The sequence below is a fragment of the Schistocerca cancellata genome, chromosome 3 (assembly GCF_023864275.1).
Source record: "Schistocerca cancellata isolate TAMUIC-IGC-003103 chromosome 3, iqSchCanc2.1, whole genome shotgun sequence".
In the NCBI taxonomy this organism is placed as follows: Eukaryota; Metazoa; Arthropoda; class Insecta; order Orthoptera; family Acrididae; genus Schistocerca; species Schistocerca cancellata.
Genome location: NC_064628.1, coordinates 230,660,912 through 230,674,674, shown reverse-complemented (window position 1 = coordinate 230,674,674; position 13,763 = coordinate 230,660,912). Strand labels below are relative to the sequence as shown.

The 13,763-nt window shown below is 39.4% G+C and overlaps 1 protein-coding gene across 1 annotated transcript; it reads left to right on the top strand.

Moving 5' to 3' along the window:
* The first annotated feature begins 9,860 nt into the window (after positions 1-9,860).
* LOC126174864 (V-type proton ATPase subunit S1-like) lies at positions 9,861-11,868 on the top strand. Its single transcript, XM_049921265.1, has one exon. The coding sequence runs from the start codon at positions 9,961-9,963 to the stop codon at positions 11,164-11,166; it is 1,206 nt and encodes a 401-aa protein (XP_049777222.1). The 5' UTR covers positions 9,861-9,960; the 3' UTR covers positions 11,167-11,868.
* The last annotated feature ends 1,895 nt before the right edge of the window (positions 11,869-13,763 follow it).

Genomic DNA, 13,763 nt, shown 5'->3' with positions numbered 1-13,763 from the left:
CTGAGGAAAGCCTTTGTTTTGATGATGTCCACCTAAAATCTTGTATCATATCCATGACAATCTTTCCCCCTTTCCTCGACAACACAAAACGTGCTGCCCTTCTTAGAACTTTCTCAATGTATTCCATTAATCCTATCTGGTAAAGATCCCATACCATGCATCAGTACTGCAAAAGAGGACTGACAACTGTATTGTAGGCAGTCTTTTTAGTAGTTTTAAGTGTTCTGCCAATAAAAAGCAGACTTTGCTTCACCTTCCAAACGACATTTTCTATGTGTTCTCTCCAATTTGAGATGTTTCGAATTGTAATTCCTATGTATTTAGTTGAAACTATGGACTTTCGATTTGACCGATTTATCATGTAACCAAAGTTTAATGGATTCCTTTTAGGACTCATTTGGATAATCTCAAACTTTTCATTATTTATGGTCAATTGTCAATTTTTGCAAAGATTCAGATATCTTTTCCAAACAGTTTTGCAATTTGTTTTGATCTTCTGATGACTTAACAAGATTGTAAACTACAGCATCATCTGCAAACAACCTAAGACAGCTGTTCAGATTGGCTCCTAAATCGTTTATATAGATAAGGAACAGTGGAGATCCACAACACTGCCTTGGGGAACGCCAGACATCACTTCTGTTTTACTCGATGACTTTCGTCATTTACCTGTCGAACAGGAAATGCCAGCCAGTGTGGCCGAGCGGTTCTAGGCGCTTCAGTCTGGAACCGTGCGACCGCTACGGTCGCAGGTTCGAATCCTGCCTCGGGCTTGGATGTGTGTGATGTCCTTAGGTTAGTTAGGTTTAAGTAGTTCTAAGTTCTAGGGGACTGATGACCTCAGATGTAAGTCCCATAGAGTTCAGAGCCATTTGAACAGGAAATCACGAATCCAGTTGCTAAACTGAGACGATATTCCATACCATGCAATTTCATTACAAGCCACTTGTAAGGTGCAGTGTCAAAAGCATTCTGGAAAGCTAGAAATATGGAATCAATCTGATATTCCTGTCAATAGCACCCAACACATTGTGAAAGTAAAGAGCAAGTTGTGTTTCACAAGAATGATATTTTCTAAATCTATGTTGACTATGTGTCAATAGACCATTCTCTTTGAGGCAATTCGTAATGTTCGAACACAATATAAGTTCCAAAATCCTGCTGCATATCGACGTTAATGATACGGGTCTGTAATTTTCTTGAATACTGGTGTGACCTGGGCAACTTTCCAGTCTTTGGGTACAGATCTTCCATCGAGTGAGCGATTGTATATGATTGTCAAGTATGGAGCTATTGCATAAGCACACTCTGAAAGAAACCTAATTGGTATACAGTGTGGACCAGGAACTTACTTTCATTAAGTGATTAAAGATACTTCAGTACTCTGAGGATATCAACTTCTAAATTACTCATGTTTGCAGGTGCTCTTGACACGAATTTTGGAATATTTGCTTCTTCTTCTTTAGTGGAGGAATTTGGGAAGGCTGGATTTAGTAACTCTGCTTTAGCAGCTCTTTCATCGATAGTACTTCCATTGCTATAGCACAGAGATGACACTGACTGTATCTTGCCACTAGCATTGCGTCAGAGATAATCACCACTTGGAATAATGACTTGCAAGCATAACACTGTACTTCACTTACGCTGCTCTTCAGTTCCCCCTTTAGTGTCAACAATATTTCTTGTTGAATCAGACATGTCATGCAGACCATCCAGACGGGCCTTACACAGGCTGCTCCTGGATCATCAGAGATAACCTCTTATACCTATTGCGGCTTATCTGTGTTGGGCAGTGGAGCAGCTGATGCATTTATGAAGCCTATAGTGGTTGTGTCCATAGCTGTGTCTGTACCGCTGAAGAGGGTGCAGAAACCTGGTTTAAGCGTGTCAATGATGATGGTGGTTGGCATACCCACAACGTCGGCCTAGAACGTCTTTTCCTCCTTACTGATAACACGATAAAGTCCATAGTAAGTTGGCTGCAGCGGCTTGTGCACTTTGTCATGCCATGCAAGAACATGATCACATCTCTGTAGCTCCTCGAAAAAAGAGGGTTGACGGTCTGTTGGTCCCTCAAGGAAACAGGACATAGCTGCCGGATTTGTGCACACAGATTGTGTACGAGGTCTCACGGTTCAAAGTGAACGTCATTGTGTAAAAAAAGCAGTGGCAGTAAGACAGTAGGTATACCCTTATGATGGTGGGAGCGGTCTGACGATGTCGAGATGCAAACATTTAAATCTTTGCTCCGGTGGATCGAATGTGCCAAGAGGTGCCTTGAGATGTCGGCTAGTTTTGTTCTGCTGGCAGTCCACGCAATGGCGCAGATAGTCCTTACAATCTTTGTCAATTCTTGGCCACACAAAACCTCGTTTCACTATGTTTGTGCTGCCCTGTACTCCAGGGTGCGATAGGTAATGTACAGAGGCCAATGCCTGCAGTCGAAAGTCAACGGTCACAAATGGCTGCAGTTCGGTAGTTGCGACATTACAGATACAGTAGTGAGTTTGATGGTGGCGCTGTAGCACGGCGGAGCTGTAGGCCTGATGGTTGCATCGTAAAGTCTTGCAACTCGCTATCTTCTTGTTGCGGTGCAGCAGGAGCTTCGAAATCAACTGCATAAGTGATTACTTCGATCCAAGAGAGACTATGCGCTGCCACAGCCATGTCTCCCTCGATATAGGCTATATAAGTGGTTAACTGTCCAATGTGGTCCAAATGGCGCAGTTAACGCGGTGAAGCTTTCCCTGGATGCTAGCGGAAAGCGTACGTCAGTGGATTGTGGTATGTGACTAGGTTGCACTGCTGTTCCTCTTCACCTGTAGCGAAACTTCTCAATGGAAGCATATGAAGTGCACATTTCACGGTCGTACATGGCTAGTCCGACAGTGATGGCGATAATATCTGACTGAATAAGGCCGAGGGCTGCCGTTTCCACCTACTTGATGTTGTAGTGCAGAACCGATTGTAGTGGCAGACTGGTCGGCCATTAGATCGAGAAGCATATGTGGAACTGGTTGTGCTAACAGAGTAGCTTCTTCAGTGAGCGTCTACACCTCGTTAAATACCCGCTCGGCCTTGCTATGCAACAGCAGTTTGTCTTTTGACCTAAGTTCACCACACAATAATTAATTCAAAGGTGCATCCAGGGGCCGGCCGATGTGACCGAGCGGATCTAGGCGCTTCAGTCTGGAACCGCGCCTCCCTCGGGCATGGATGTATGTGATGTCCTTAGCCAGGGAGGCATGGTTGGGAACGAGACGACGACAGAAATTGGTGATGGCAAGGAATCGTCGTATTTCTCTAACTATCTGAGGCCAGGAAAAATTAACTATAGCATCGACTTTTTTCTGTGGAGGCCATGAATCTTGAGCATGGCCTAGGAACTGAATCTTAGCTGCTTCGAAAATACACTTCGATGGGTTGATAATAAGACTGTGTGCATGAAGAAGAGTGAAAATCTGCTGTAAGTGTGACAGGTTTTCTGCCTCAGAGTTTGACATGACCAAAACAGCGTCTATGTACACACAGCAAAAATCTAGGTTGCGAGTAACCTCAACCAAAAATCGTTGAAACGTTTGAGCAGTGTTAAAAAGTCCAAAAGGCATTCTAGTGAACTCAAACATTCCAAATGGTGTGCAGACAGAGATCTTATTAATGTCGTCTGGTGCCACACGTATTTCATAGAACGAACATACTAAATCTATTGTAGCAAAAATGCGCTTACTATAGACAATGAATACGAAATTTTCGATATACCATATCCGATACTGTTCATGGATGGTTCTGGCGTTGAGGCATGTATAATCTCCACATGGTCATCATCCATTGTTCTTCTTTGGGACCACATTCAGTGAAGGTAACCAACTGGTGCTCGATGGGTGGCAGATTCCCTGTGAAATCATGGACGAGAATTCCTGTTTCACTACCTTCAGTTTCTCTGGTGTCAGGTGGCGTGGTTGAGCATGAAGTGGGAGTCCTGGTGTGGTTAATATGTAGCATACTGTCGAGTGTTGCACAGGTACTAGTGTGGGCGTCCGGTGTATGATCTCTTGGAAGTGCTTGAAGAACTCTGTAAATGGAGAGTTATTGGTTATCACTAGCTCTTTAGTGTCATTTACACAAGGTGCTCGCCCTTGGCTTACCAGGCTGGTAATGGTGTCAAGGAGGCATGAAAGTCAGGTAGGATTCCATAGAATGGTAGGAAGTATGGCTGTGTTATGTCCACTATGACGAACTACCAGTCGAATTTGCGCCGCAGACCTCAGGTTAATTTTAATGTGAATCGGCCATTTGTTGAGGTCGCCTGCAATGACATAATTATAACTGGTGTCATCTGCGGTTATGCGTGCTAGCACAAACTGACATGTCAACGCTCTTGTCTATCAGGAACTGTAGCAGTATATTATACTCTCCCACGAACTGTCGACGGCTGTCATATGGAGAGTGAGTAGCTGTCATCACTAACTTCCTGCTGAGTTTAAATTCTCACTGGAATTCTACACCTCAGAGCCAAACCATCGGTGGTACCAGCAGATCCTTGCTGACTATGGTGTGAGCAGCTGTGCAATCCCTGACAGGGTTGGCGACAGGATTGGCCACAGTTACTCTGAGTGGTAAGGCACTAACTTGTGAAGTGAGTCAGTGATGTACACATGTAATGAGGTAGGAGTGTTATCTGCATGAGGCTATAGGCATACTTAGGCGACTGTCGGATACATCTCCGCAACGCAATCTGGAGTTTGCATGAGAGCATCGAGATTTCCTGTGAACACCATTAATATCTTCTGTTGATCATATGGCAGATGTGATAACCAAATATTCTGCAGGATGTCTTCATTGACAGTACTGCTCGCTGACATATGCAGGTGATGGAGTATGATTATCTAGATTTTCAGTATGGAGTAGCTTCTCTAATCTCTTTGCCTCAGATTGTGAGAGGTGGGTAAATAGAACGTTCTTGATAGCTGTTTAGCGATCAGCGCCCGTTGGTAACACCAGAATGTCTTGCACCTCCAAGGTCATATCATCACTGAGCCCTGCAATGAAATAATTGTAATTGGTGTCATCTGCAGTTATGTGTGTTAGCAAAAATTGTCTTTTTAACTGTGTGAACCACACGACAGTATTCTTTTACCAAAATGGTGGTTATTTTATTATCATATAATTGATTACTGTGCCTGTAGGCACAGCTGCAGCTGGTAGCAGGTATGACATCATTGAGTTACCATGACAAACATGTGTGACACAGTTGACATGGACGTTCCTTACTTTGTATGGCTTTAATAAAATGACTTTATTGCAACATTTAAAGCAATCCTGTAACTCATACGACTATTCTTGGACAGGGAATTTAAACAATAGAACAATTAATAAACAGAGAACAAATGTAAATCAAATAGTGTGCGTGTATCAGAAATAATGAGTGCATGGACTTATCACTTGCATGTGTAGCACTACACTTCAGTTTACACTGAACTTTAGTATCAATATTTGCAACAAAGACCTGTCATATTGCTTTAAAATGTTTCCCAGATATTTAGTTTAAATTTCTTTAATCAAGATAAAGTTAGATTTTGTACACGAGCATACAGCATGAGTTTAGTTATAGCTAGTGAGCATGGTGCAGTAGAGTTGATTAAAATCCTCAAACGAAAAATATGAGCTGCTGTTGATGATGTACCAGTGTCACTTATAATCTGTACGCTTCAAAATTGCAAAATCCTTAGATCACATTGTTAATTGATCGTTCACTGAGGAAGCATTCCCCCAAATATTAAAATTATCGAAAATGATATCGTCATTCAAGAGTGGGAATATGCATAAGGTCGAAAATTAGCGAGCCATTTCACTCCTCTTGGCATTCTCTATCTTAACTGACAGATAAATGAAACACCTAATCGCCAAGTATTTAGACAATCACAGCCTCCTGAATAATAAGCATGGATTGCGAACAGATAGTAGTACAGAAACAGCCATAAATGATTACAACAATGAAATAATTAGAAATTTGAATGATGACAATACTGCTGTAGGAGTTAATTTGTATCTTTCTAAAGCTTTCTGTATGATTAGTCATGAAGTTCTTTTAGCTAAGTTGGAGGTAATGGGAATAAAATATGTAGTAAACAAGTAGTTTCGATTACATTTGAAAAATAGATCACAGGTTGTGAAGCTCACATCAGCTCATGCTAATCACGAAATCAGATTAATATCTGATGCAAGGAATGTCGAAATAGGTGTACCTTAGTGTAGTGTGTTAGGTCCCCTTCTTTCGTTATTTACATAAATGACATAAACACCTCAGAAACTTTTATTCATGATGCCATTTGCAAAATAGATCATATGTTGTTAAGCTACCATCATCTTATGCTAGTCATAAGATCAGATTAGTATCTGATGCAAGGACAATAGAAATAGGTGTACCTTAGGGTAGTGTGATAGCCCCCCTTCGTTCTTGTGATACATTTCGTGTGTATGTACCCATCTTCAATTTTCCATGGATTTACATTACCCTCATTTAAGTTCCACTGAACGCAACTTGTGGCATTGCTAGTGTTTTTGTTGTGATAGCGTATTTATTGTCAACTTGTAGATTGCTGTCACATGCTCATTGTCTTACATTTAACAGACGTCTTAGATTTGCTTATGATCTAATTACTGTCATGTTGCGTAGCCTAATCACTGGCCAATTAATAATGTGGTTTGTCTTTTAGACGATATGTGTGCCTGGTATGTTTCTTTTGAAATTTTTCCTGCTTGGATGCAATGACTTTTTGTTTTAATATGGTGGAAAAACCAATGTGTGGACTGGTACAGTATTCTTATTAATAAGTATATGTCATTTTAGATTTAATTTTATTTTTGTGTTCACTTGTGTTTAATACATATGAGTACTTTTTGAGTGATTTGCTAGTCAGAAAGCTTTACTGATACTTCATGAATAGATACCGCTAAGGCATCTTTTATGGTGCATTGCATCCTCACAAGCTAGTTAGTGTTCTTTTGTGTTATTGTTTCATGGCAGTACATGACATATGGATGCATTCACCTATGAATGTTGTTCACCACGAACAGTTCTTGTGGAGGTTTTTCATATGTTCTGCATATGTTATGTTTATAGGTGGTGTCCTACATTTGGTCCTCTGACATGTTTTGGACAATCATTTTATCTATATGACATGAGCATGTGCCCCTCAAAAGTTTACACCACAGCATTTTATACATTGACATAACAGTCTCTTTCACACATTTATCATTTTCTAGTTATTTTGTTCTTCGGGTGTTATTTCAGGCTGTGCAGATAATGTATCATCTGACTGGCCAATAAAAATTATGGAATATTTGTTTAATGAAGCTATTAATAAATAGTATACTTGTAGAATGTAATGAGTGGAAATTCGTTATGGTATACTTTAGGTATGTGGCTGTGAATGTATTTATTCGTTCTATCAAATGATTACTGTAAATGCACTTGTAGAGTCTTGTCTTTGATTCTCATTTTGTTTTTAATCTGTCTTTTTACTACAAGGTTGATAAATTCGTAATGCTATCATCACTGTTTATGCATACAGGCCTGAAGATAGTGCATTGAACCGCTGAAACTGGTAGCTACACACTAAATGACAGCATAATAAAGGCTGTAGGTGTTTCATTTTCCTACTCTAGTGAATGGTCATAGTCCCCCAGATCTCCTGGCGCAAGGTTGGACATACAAAATCTAGAGGTAGACTTGGTGACCTGCAAACCTACTTCGATTACAATAGTTATAATATTTGAAGCTATGGGTCCCTCCATATAGCCACTTTGGTGTTATTCTTTATAATTCACTACCAACATACATAAAGACATTGGAGATTGAAACAGATATTAGAACAGAGTTAACTCATTTTTTAGAAGTATTTCTACAACATAAATGAATGCATTAGCTTAAAAGACTACTAGACTCTTATTTATTGTTGAGTTCCTTTAATTCGCCTAACTGATGTACCATGTATGCTGTGTTTATGTATTCCCTGTCTGGCCATCCCGACTTGGGTTTTCCACAGTTTCTCCAAGTTACTAAAGCCCGGTCCACATGCAATGATCTGTCTGCGCAGACATCGGCGCAGATGTCTGTACATGCAAAAGATCGCTGCAAATGTGGTGTGTTCACATGACACAAACCCCAATCTACTACTCGTCCGCCATCTGTCGGTGTAGAAAAGAAATCAGTAGCAAGCGACATATGCTCCCCATAAACGTCAAAAATTTAATTCAATTATTTTGAAATATAGAAATGGAGGAAGTTCTGTTGTGGTCTGTGTTCGCAACTTGAGTTGCAAAAAACATTCAGACCAACCGCAGGAAACAGAGAAAGCGGTCAAAATGATGTAGACAGTGGCTGCTAAAGCGAAAGCAGTTTTCACACGTAAATTTACTGCGAGAGTTGCAGGGCGAACCTAACGACTGGCGAAATTATTTGCGGATGGATGTCGAAACTTATAATTATCTCTTAAAGCTTGTAACCCCTCATATTATGTGAAGAAATACTTGTATAGAGAAGGGCAATTTCTCCTCATGAACGGCTGGCGGTAACATTAAGATTCCTAGCAACAGGAAGGAGCTACAAGGATTTGGAATTTTCAACTGCAATATCGAAACAAGAGTTGAGTGAAATAATACCCGCAATTTTTCAATTACAGCATTGTATGCTGCTGTCTTTTTGTCTCAGTCACTATATTCTTTACTTTAATCTTCCACAAATATGTGTGGTTTCTATATATTTCAATGAATTCACTTACAAACTCTCGGGAACACTGACGAGTATCAACCATTTTAATGCCCTGTGCGCACAAATACAAGCACTAGACTGAACAAACAGCTGTTTCGCGCCAGATTTGCGGCGATATCCTGTTCACATGCTCCAACTTGTCTGCGCAGATGTGGTTTGAACCCACAGATTTGAGAGGTTTCGCTCAAACCTCCAACTCCAACGTCCAGGTTTGCACACACCTCAGGTTGGCGCAAATCTTCTGTCCACACACAATGATCTGTCTGCGCAGATGTGATGTGCGCAGACAGATCGTTGCGTGTGGATGGGCCTTAAGGTGAATGCTGGGATAGTGCCTTTGATTAGGCCATGACCGATTTCCTACTCTATCCTAACCTAATCCTATTCTACGTTGTTAATGTTTTGTATATGTACATTATATATTATTTCCGTAAAATGTCTGATTCTATTGTACTAAATGGTCTATAGACGAGTAAATAAATATGTACATCAAAAGCTGCTAATCGAAATACATAAATAAACCCCCTTGTCGTTATGGAAAAATTGGGATTTTCCAGGAACACAAAGCAGAATAACAAAATAAAGATTAAGAAGATACAATAGCACGAAATTCACTAGGTACTAGAACGTGTACGACCGCGGTGGAAACAGGTTAGCTACCGATATTAGCAGACAACGACATCCACCTAACTCTCTTCCGGGGAACGGTGACGTGACGTAACAGTCCGTTGATGGACCGTATGAATGTTGCCATTCGAAATGTATCGTGGCACGCTTTGATGATGCTGCACGTGTGAAGTAGCCTTAAAATAGCTTCGTTTTTAACTACAACGAGATGCCTTTTCTGAACTCCCGGCAGTCTATTTGATACCCACACGATGTTCTCATATTGAAGGCTCTGCCTTGTGTAAACTAGGTTATGGTCTAGCCCACCAACAACATCGTCAAAACTTTCTTCCTGTTGAATCTTGTAGCTGACGTTCTGTTACGCCCCTTCCCGTTGACGTCTTGACGTTCCATTCCGTCAAGTATAAATCGATAAAACTCTTGCGCAGATGCGCTTTGCAACTTTGATTTTACGACGCCAAAGATGTAACAATAATATCTTTAAGTCATATGACCGATAGGGCGTAAGAAGTGAGAGTTTTGGTGCAAATTTGGCTGGAATTGTGGAACATATAGCCAGAATGATTTTCAATTTGTATGTGGTTGTGCTGTGTATTTCCTTTGTTGGAACGAACTCCGAATACATACCTGTATTATTGTGGCAGCCTGATGAAGTTAGTGGTAAAGTTGCTGGATCTCCACCTTCTCTTGCAAAAGTTAGTGTTGAACAATTTTCGGACTATTTTTCAAAGAAGATTGGTGAGCGGAAACATATTGTGGTATTTCTGGAAGAGAACTTAAGTATGGAAGATTTTGGAGGTTTGAATTTGGATGACACTTTCAGTAGCTTGAAAAATATAACCAGTTCATCTCATGTTAATTTTCTGCCATCTGTCCAATCTCCTTATAAAGCCTTGAAAACTTTGGGACTGAAAATGAAAGCTGTGAATGTTAAGGACTTTGATTACACGTTTCCAAAAGCAGAAAAAAGTATCTTGGTGTTCAAACTGGGCGACGCTCGGTCAGAAGAAGATCGTCCAGACTTCTTAAAGCGTCATGATAATATAATTGGTGAAGTATATAACAGTTTGGTTAACAAATATGATGATGTACTTGCTGTATACACAGCCCATCATTCATCGTGGATAGAACCATATTTAAAACCCAATGTTCGCAGGGTTAGGCAGTTGTTAGAAACCAGCAGTGAACTCGAAACTAACGGTAGCTTCTGGAATAGGAATAATACCCTTGTGTACACCAAACGCCCACCTGTCTTTCGTCATGGAACCGACGAAATTAATATTACTGATGTGATATCGATAACCACTTCAACAATAGCAGGCAATGTCATGTTAAGTGTTAGAATAAAGAGTTCTGTTTCCATGAGACTTACTTTTAGTAAATCTAGCGGATACTGGTCCTTCGATAAAATTGAAGTGAAGAACGACACGCAAAATTATACCCTTTTGCCATCAGCTCCCATAACTGCACCACTCCATTTCTCGTACCACTGTTCTTCCAACGTTATTTTCACATCTAAAGACAACGAAGCAAGTGTAACATTTTATGGGCTCCAAGTGGAGCCCTATGTTTCTTCTAATGATACATTTAACGACGCATATGACTGCGTCCCCTTTTTTTCTGCTCCAATATGGTCTGGTATTTTCATTACTGTACTTCTGGCTATAGTCATGATATGGGCCCTAACAATGATAATGGATATCAAAACCATGGATCAGTTCGACAATCCAAAGGGGAAGACAATCACCATTAATGCCACTGATTAGTTGACATGAGGGAAATTTGTAACAGCTATTTCAGGTTTTTTTATTTTGGCTTGTTACTGTGCAGGTGACATTGAAGAGCAATAAAACCGGTAAGGTTTTTGAACAAGTAGAAGTTGAATGTGACATGTAAGCTCACATTAGGTAGTCACAATGCACAAAGAATGAATTTTATTTTGTATGTTTATGAAACATCTAATTTTTGGTGTAATGGTTGTTGATTTACTGTAATATAATTGAGTGTAGATAATGTATAAAAGTCTTTTGTTGAAATTGTGTGTGGGATATAATGTTAATAGCTGATAATATTGTAAAAATATTCATTGTTATATCCATGTAAATGCCCATTTTTCACCAGTATTATAATGTAGGATAATTTTTTTCATAAAGTGAAAACATTCCCTATGTGTCAGCATTTACATAGTGAAGATTTGCTGTGATTGTTATAAAAGTTGGTTGCAGCTGAACGTTATTTAAAATATTGGTGTTTTTTCAGTATGTTGTGACTTTATATCCTTATCCTTTAATTTATTCTGAGAACACAGATTTTATAAATGAAACTTACCAGAGTAGAGAACTGTAGGTATTGAACATGTAAAAAAAAAAAATTGTATATACTATGACTGTATGGAGAAATTCCGACATAGCTTGTAAATATAAATTATACTGAATAAATTAAGTGGCATTATATTGCCATCACTTGAATGCCCTGCTTTTAATGTTTTGATGCCCTCAGCATGTAACGTTGTGTACTATTACTCTTTCATACTAATTACCAGTTACGTACTGGGATATTACCAGAAAGTTTCACTAGCTCTCTCTGGTGTCGGTCATCTTTGGTGGATTAAAGTTACGTAATGGGGTCATTGGAGGCAACTTATTCCACCTGTCTGCTTTGACTTAAGACATTAATGCAGTGTGTGACATCACTGTGGCATGGTGTTTTTGAGTTAGTTCATGTTTGTAAATGTGGTGGTGTACTTGATGATGTCCTCTTGTAGCAGTTGTTGACGTGTTGACTTTAACATGTGGTATTGGTTTCATTTGAGTCGTGGTTATCACTATGGTAATGTGGGTTTATGTCTGTGTGGGTAGTTAGTGCTGTAATGTGGATTTTGAAGTGTTTACTTTGTTTTCAGTGAGTTGTTATGGTTTTTTCCTTGTTTGTTTGACAGTTTTGTTTTGTATTTTGGTTGTGTTTCAATTGACCTAATGAATATGGGAATTTTTGGGTTTTCAAGTTATCGGTGTTTTGGTTTTGGTGGTGTTTTGTGAGTTATGCAAGGTTCTCCCCCACCCCCCTTCGATATCAAGAGTGAAGGAAAACATTGGATTCCACATTTCGGAGTTTTAGGTGCTGTGTGTGTGTGTGTGTGTGTGTGTGTGTGTGTGTGTGTGGTTTTTTAAAAATCGAGAGCACAGCTGTGTTTGAGCTATATAGGTTAAAGGAAATACCCAATTCCAGTTTTCGGGGGTGTTTGTTTTTGGTATTGAGAGCTTCATTTGAACTAGCCTATATAGGTATAGTGAAGTATAAGATTCCTGTTCGTTTTGTTTTGTGGGTGTAGTGTTATGTTGTAAGTTCAGTTTTTTTATAATAGCCTATTTGTTTTGGGATGGTGCAGTGTTTTGTACTGTTATATATTTAGCTTGTCCACACCCTAAACCTGCTATTTACTGTGGCTGGCCTGTTAGTTTCATTTTGTTGTTGGAGTTTAGAAGTTCTTGTAATTTTTATTTCTTATAGGTTAGTTTTCAGTTTGAAAGTTTTTATTTCTGTTCACGTTTGTTCCTATGTATGTAGTGACAACATATTCGCTATTTTGTATATGCTGGAAGTAGGTGTTTCTGCCATATTGATGACATCGTGAGTCAAAGCAGACGAGTGGAATTGGACGCTTCCCTAATGCCGCATAGTGGACACCCTGTGTTTATCTCACATTATATTTTCTGTAATGTGTGTGGTACTTGCAAATGATAAAGTCAAAGTATTCACCAGAGACTTTTCCATTATGTAGTGTAGGTTTTCTGAATTTACTGTATGATTTGTTTTTATAATGAAAAATGTGTTGGATATGGTGCAAGTATTGATAGACTGTGCCACAAATCAGTCTATTAGCACAACCTTTGTTTCATAGTCACATTTATCAGGGTGGCGATTTTATCGGAAAATCAGGAATGTCTTAAAATCTAAAGGTCTTCTGTGTTTTTAATGTAGCATTGAAACTTGATTTTATTGATTTTTATAAATCACAAATTTTAAAGTACTTAATATTTCAAAGTGTATCCATTATTATGAATATTATTCCATATAAACTGACGTTTAAAAGCTCTGGTTAAACTACTGCTTATCGGTGGTATAGCCCAGCTAATAGGAAACAAAAATCATTGTTGTATGCCATCCTTCACTCACCATTAATTTATCAGGTAGTTCTTGAATCCATCTCCTCCTCACACATGGAATTCTGAGGGAATTATTGTTCCAAATTTGTGTAACCACCATGTTTATTAAGACATCACAGAATTGGGGGATGGGGGGGGGGTGCTTGCTATAATCACACTGTAACCACTTTGGTGTATGGCTTGCCCTAAAGCAGGTA

Excerpts from the sequence above, each read along its gene's own strand:
- LOC126174864 (XM_049921265.1), top strand. The coding sequence starts at position 9,961 with ATGATTTTCAATTTGTATGTGGTTGTGCTGTGTATTTCCTTTGTTGGA.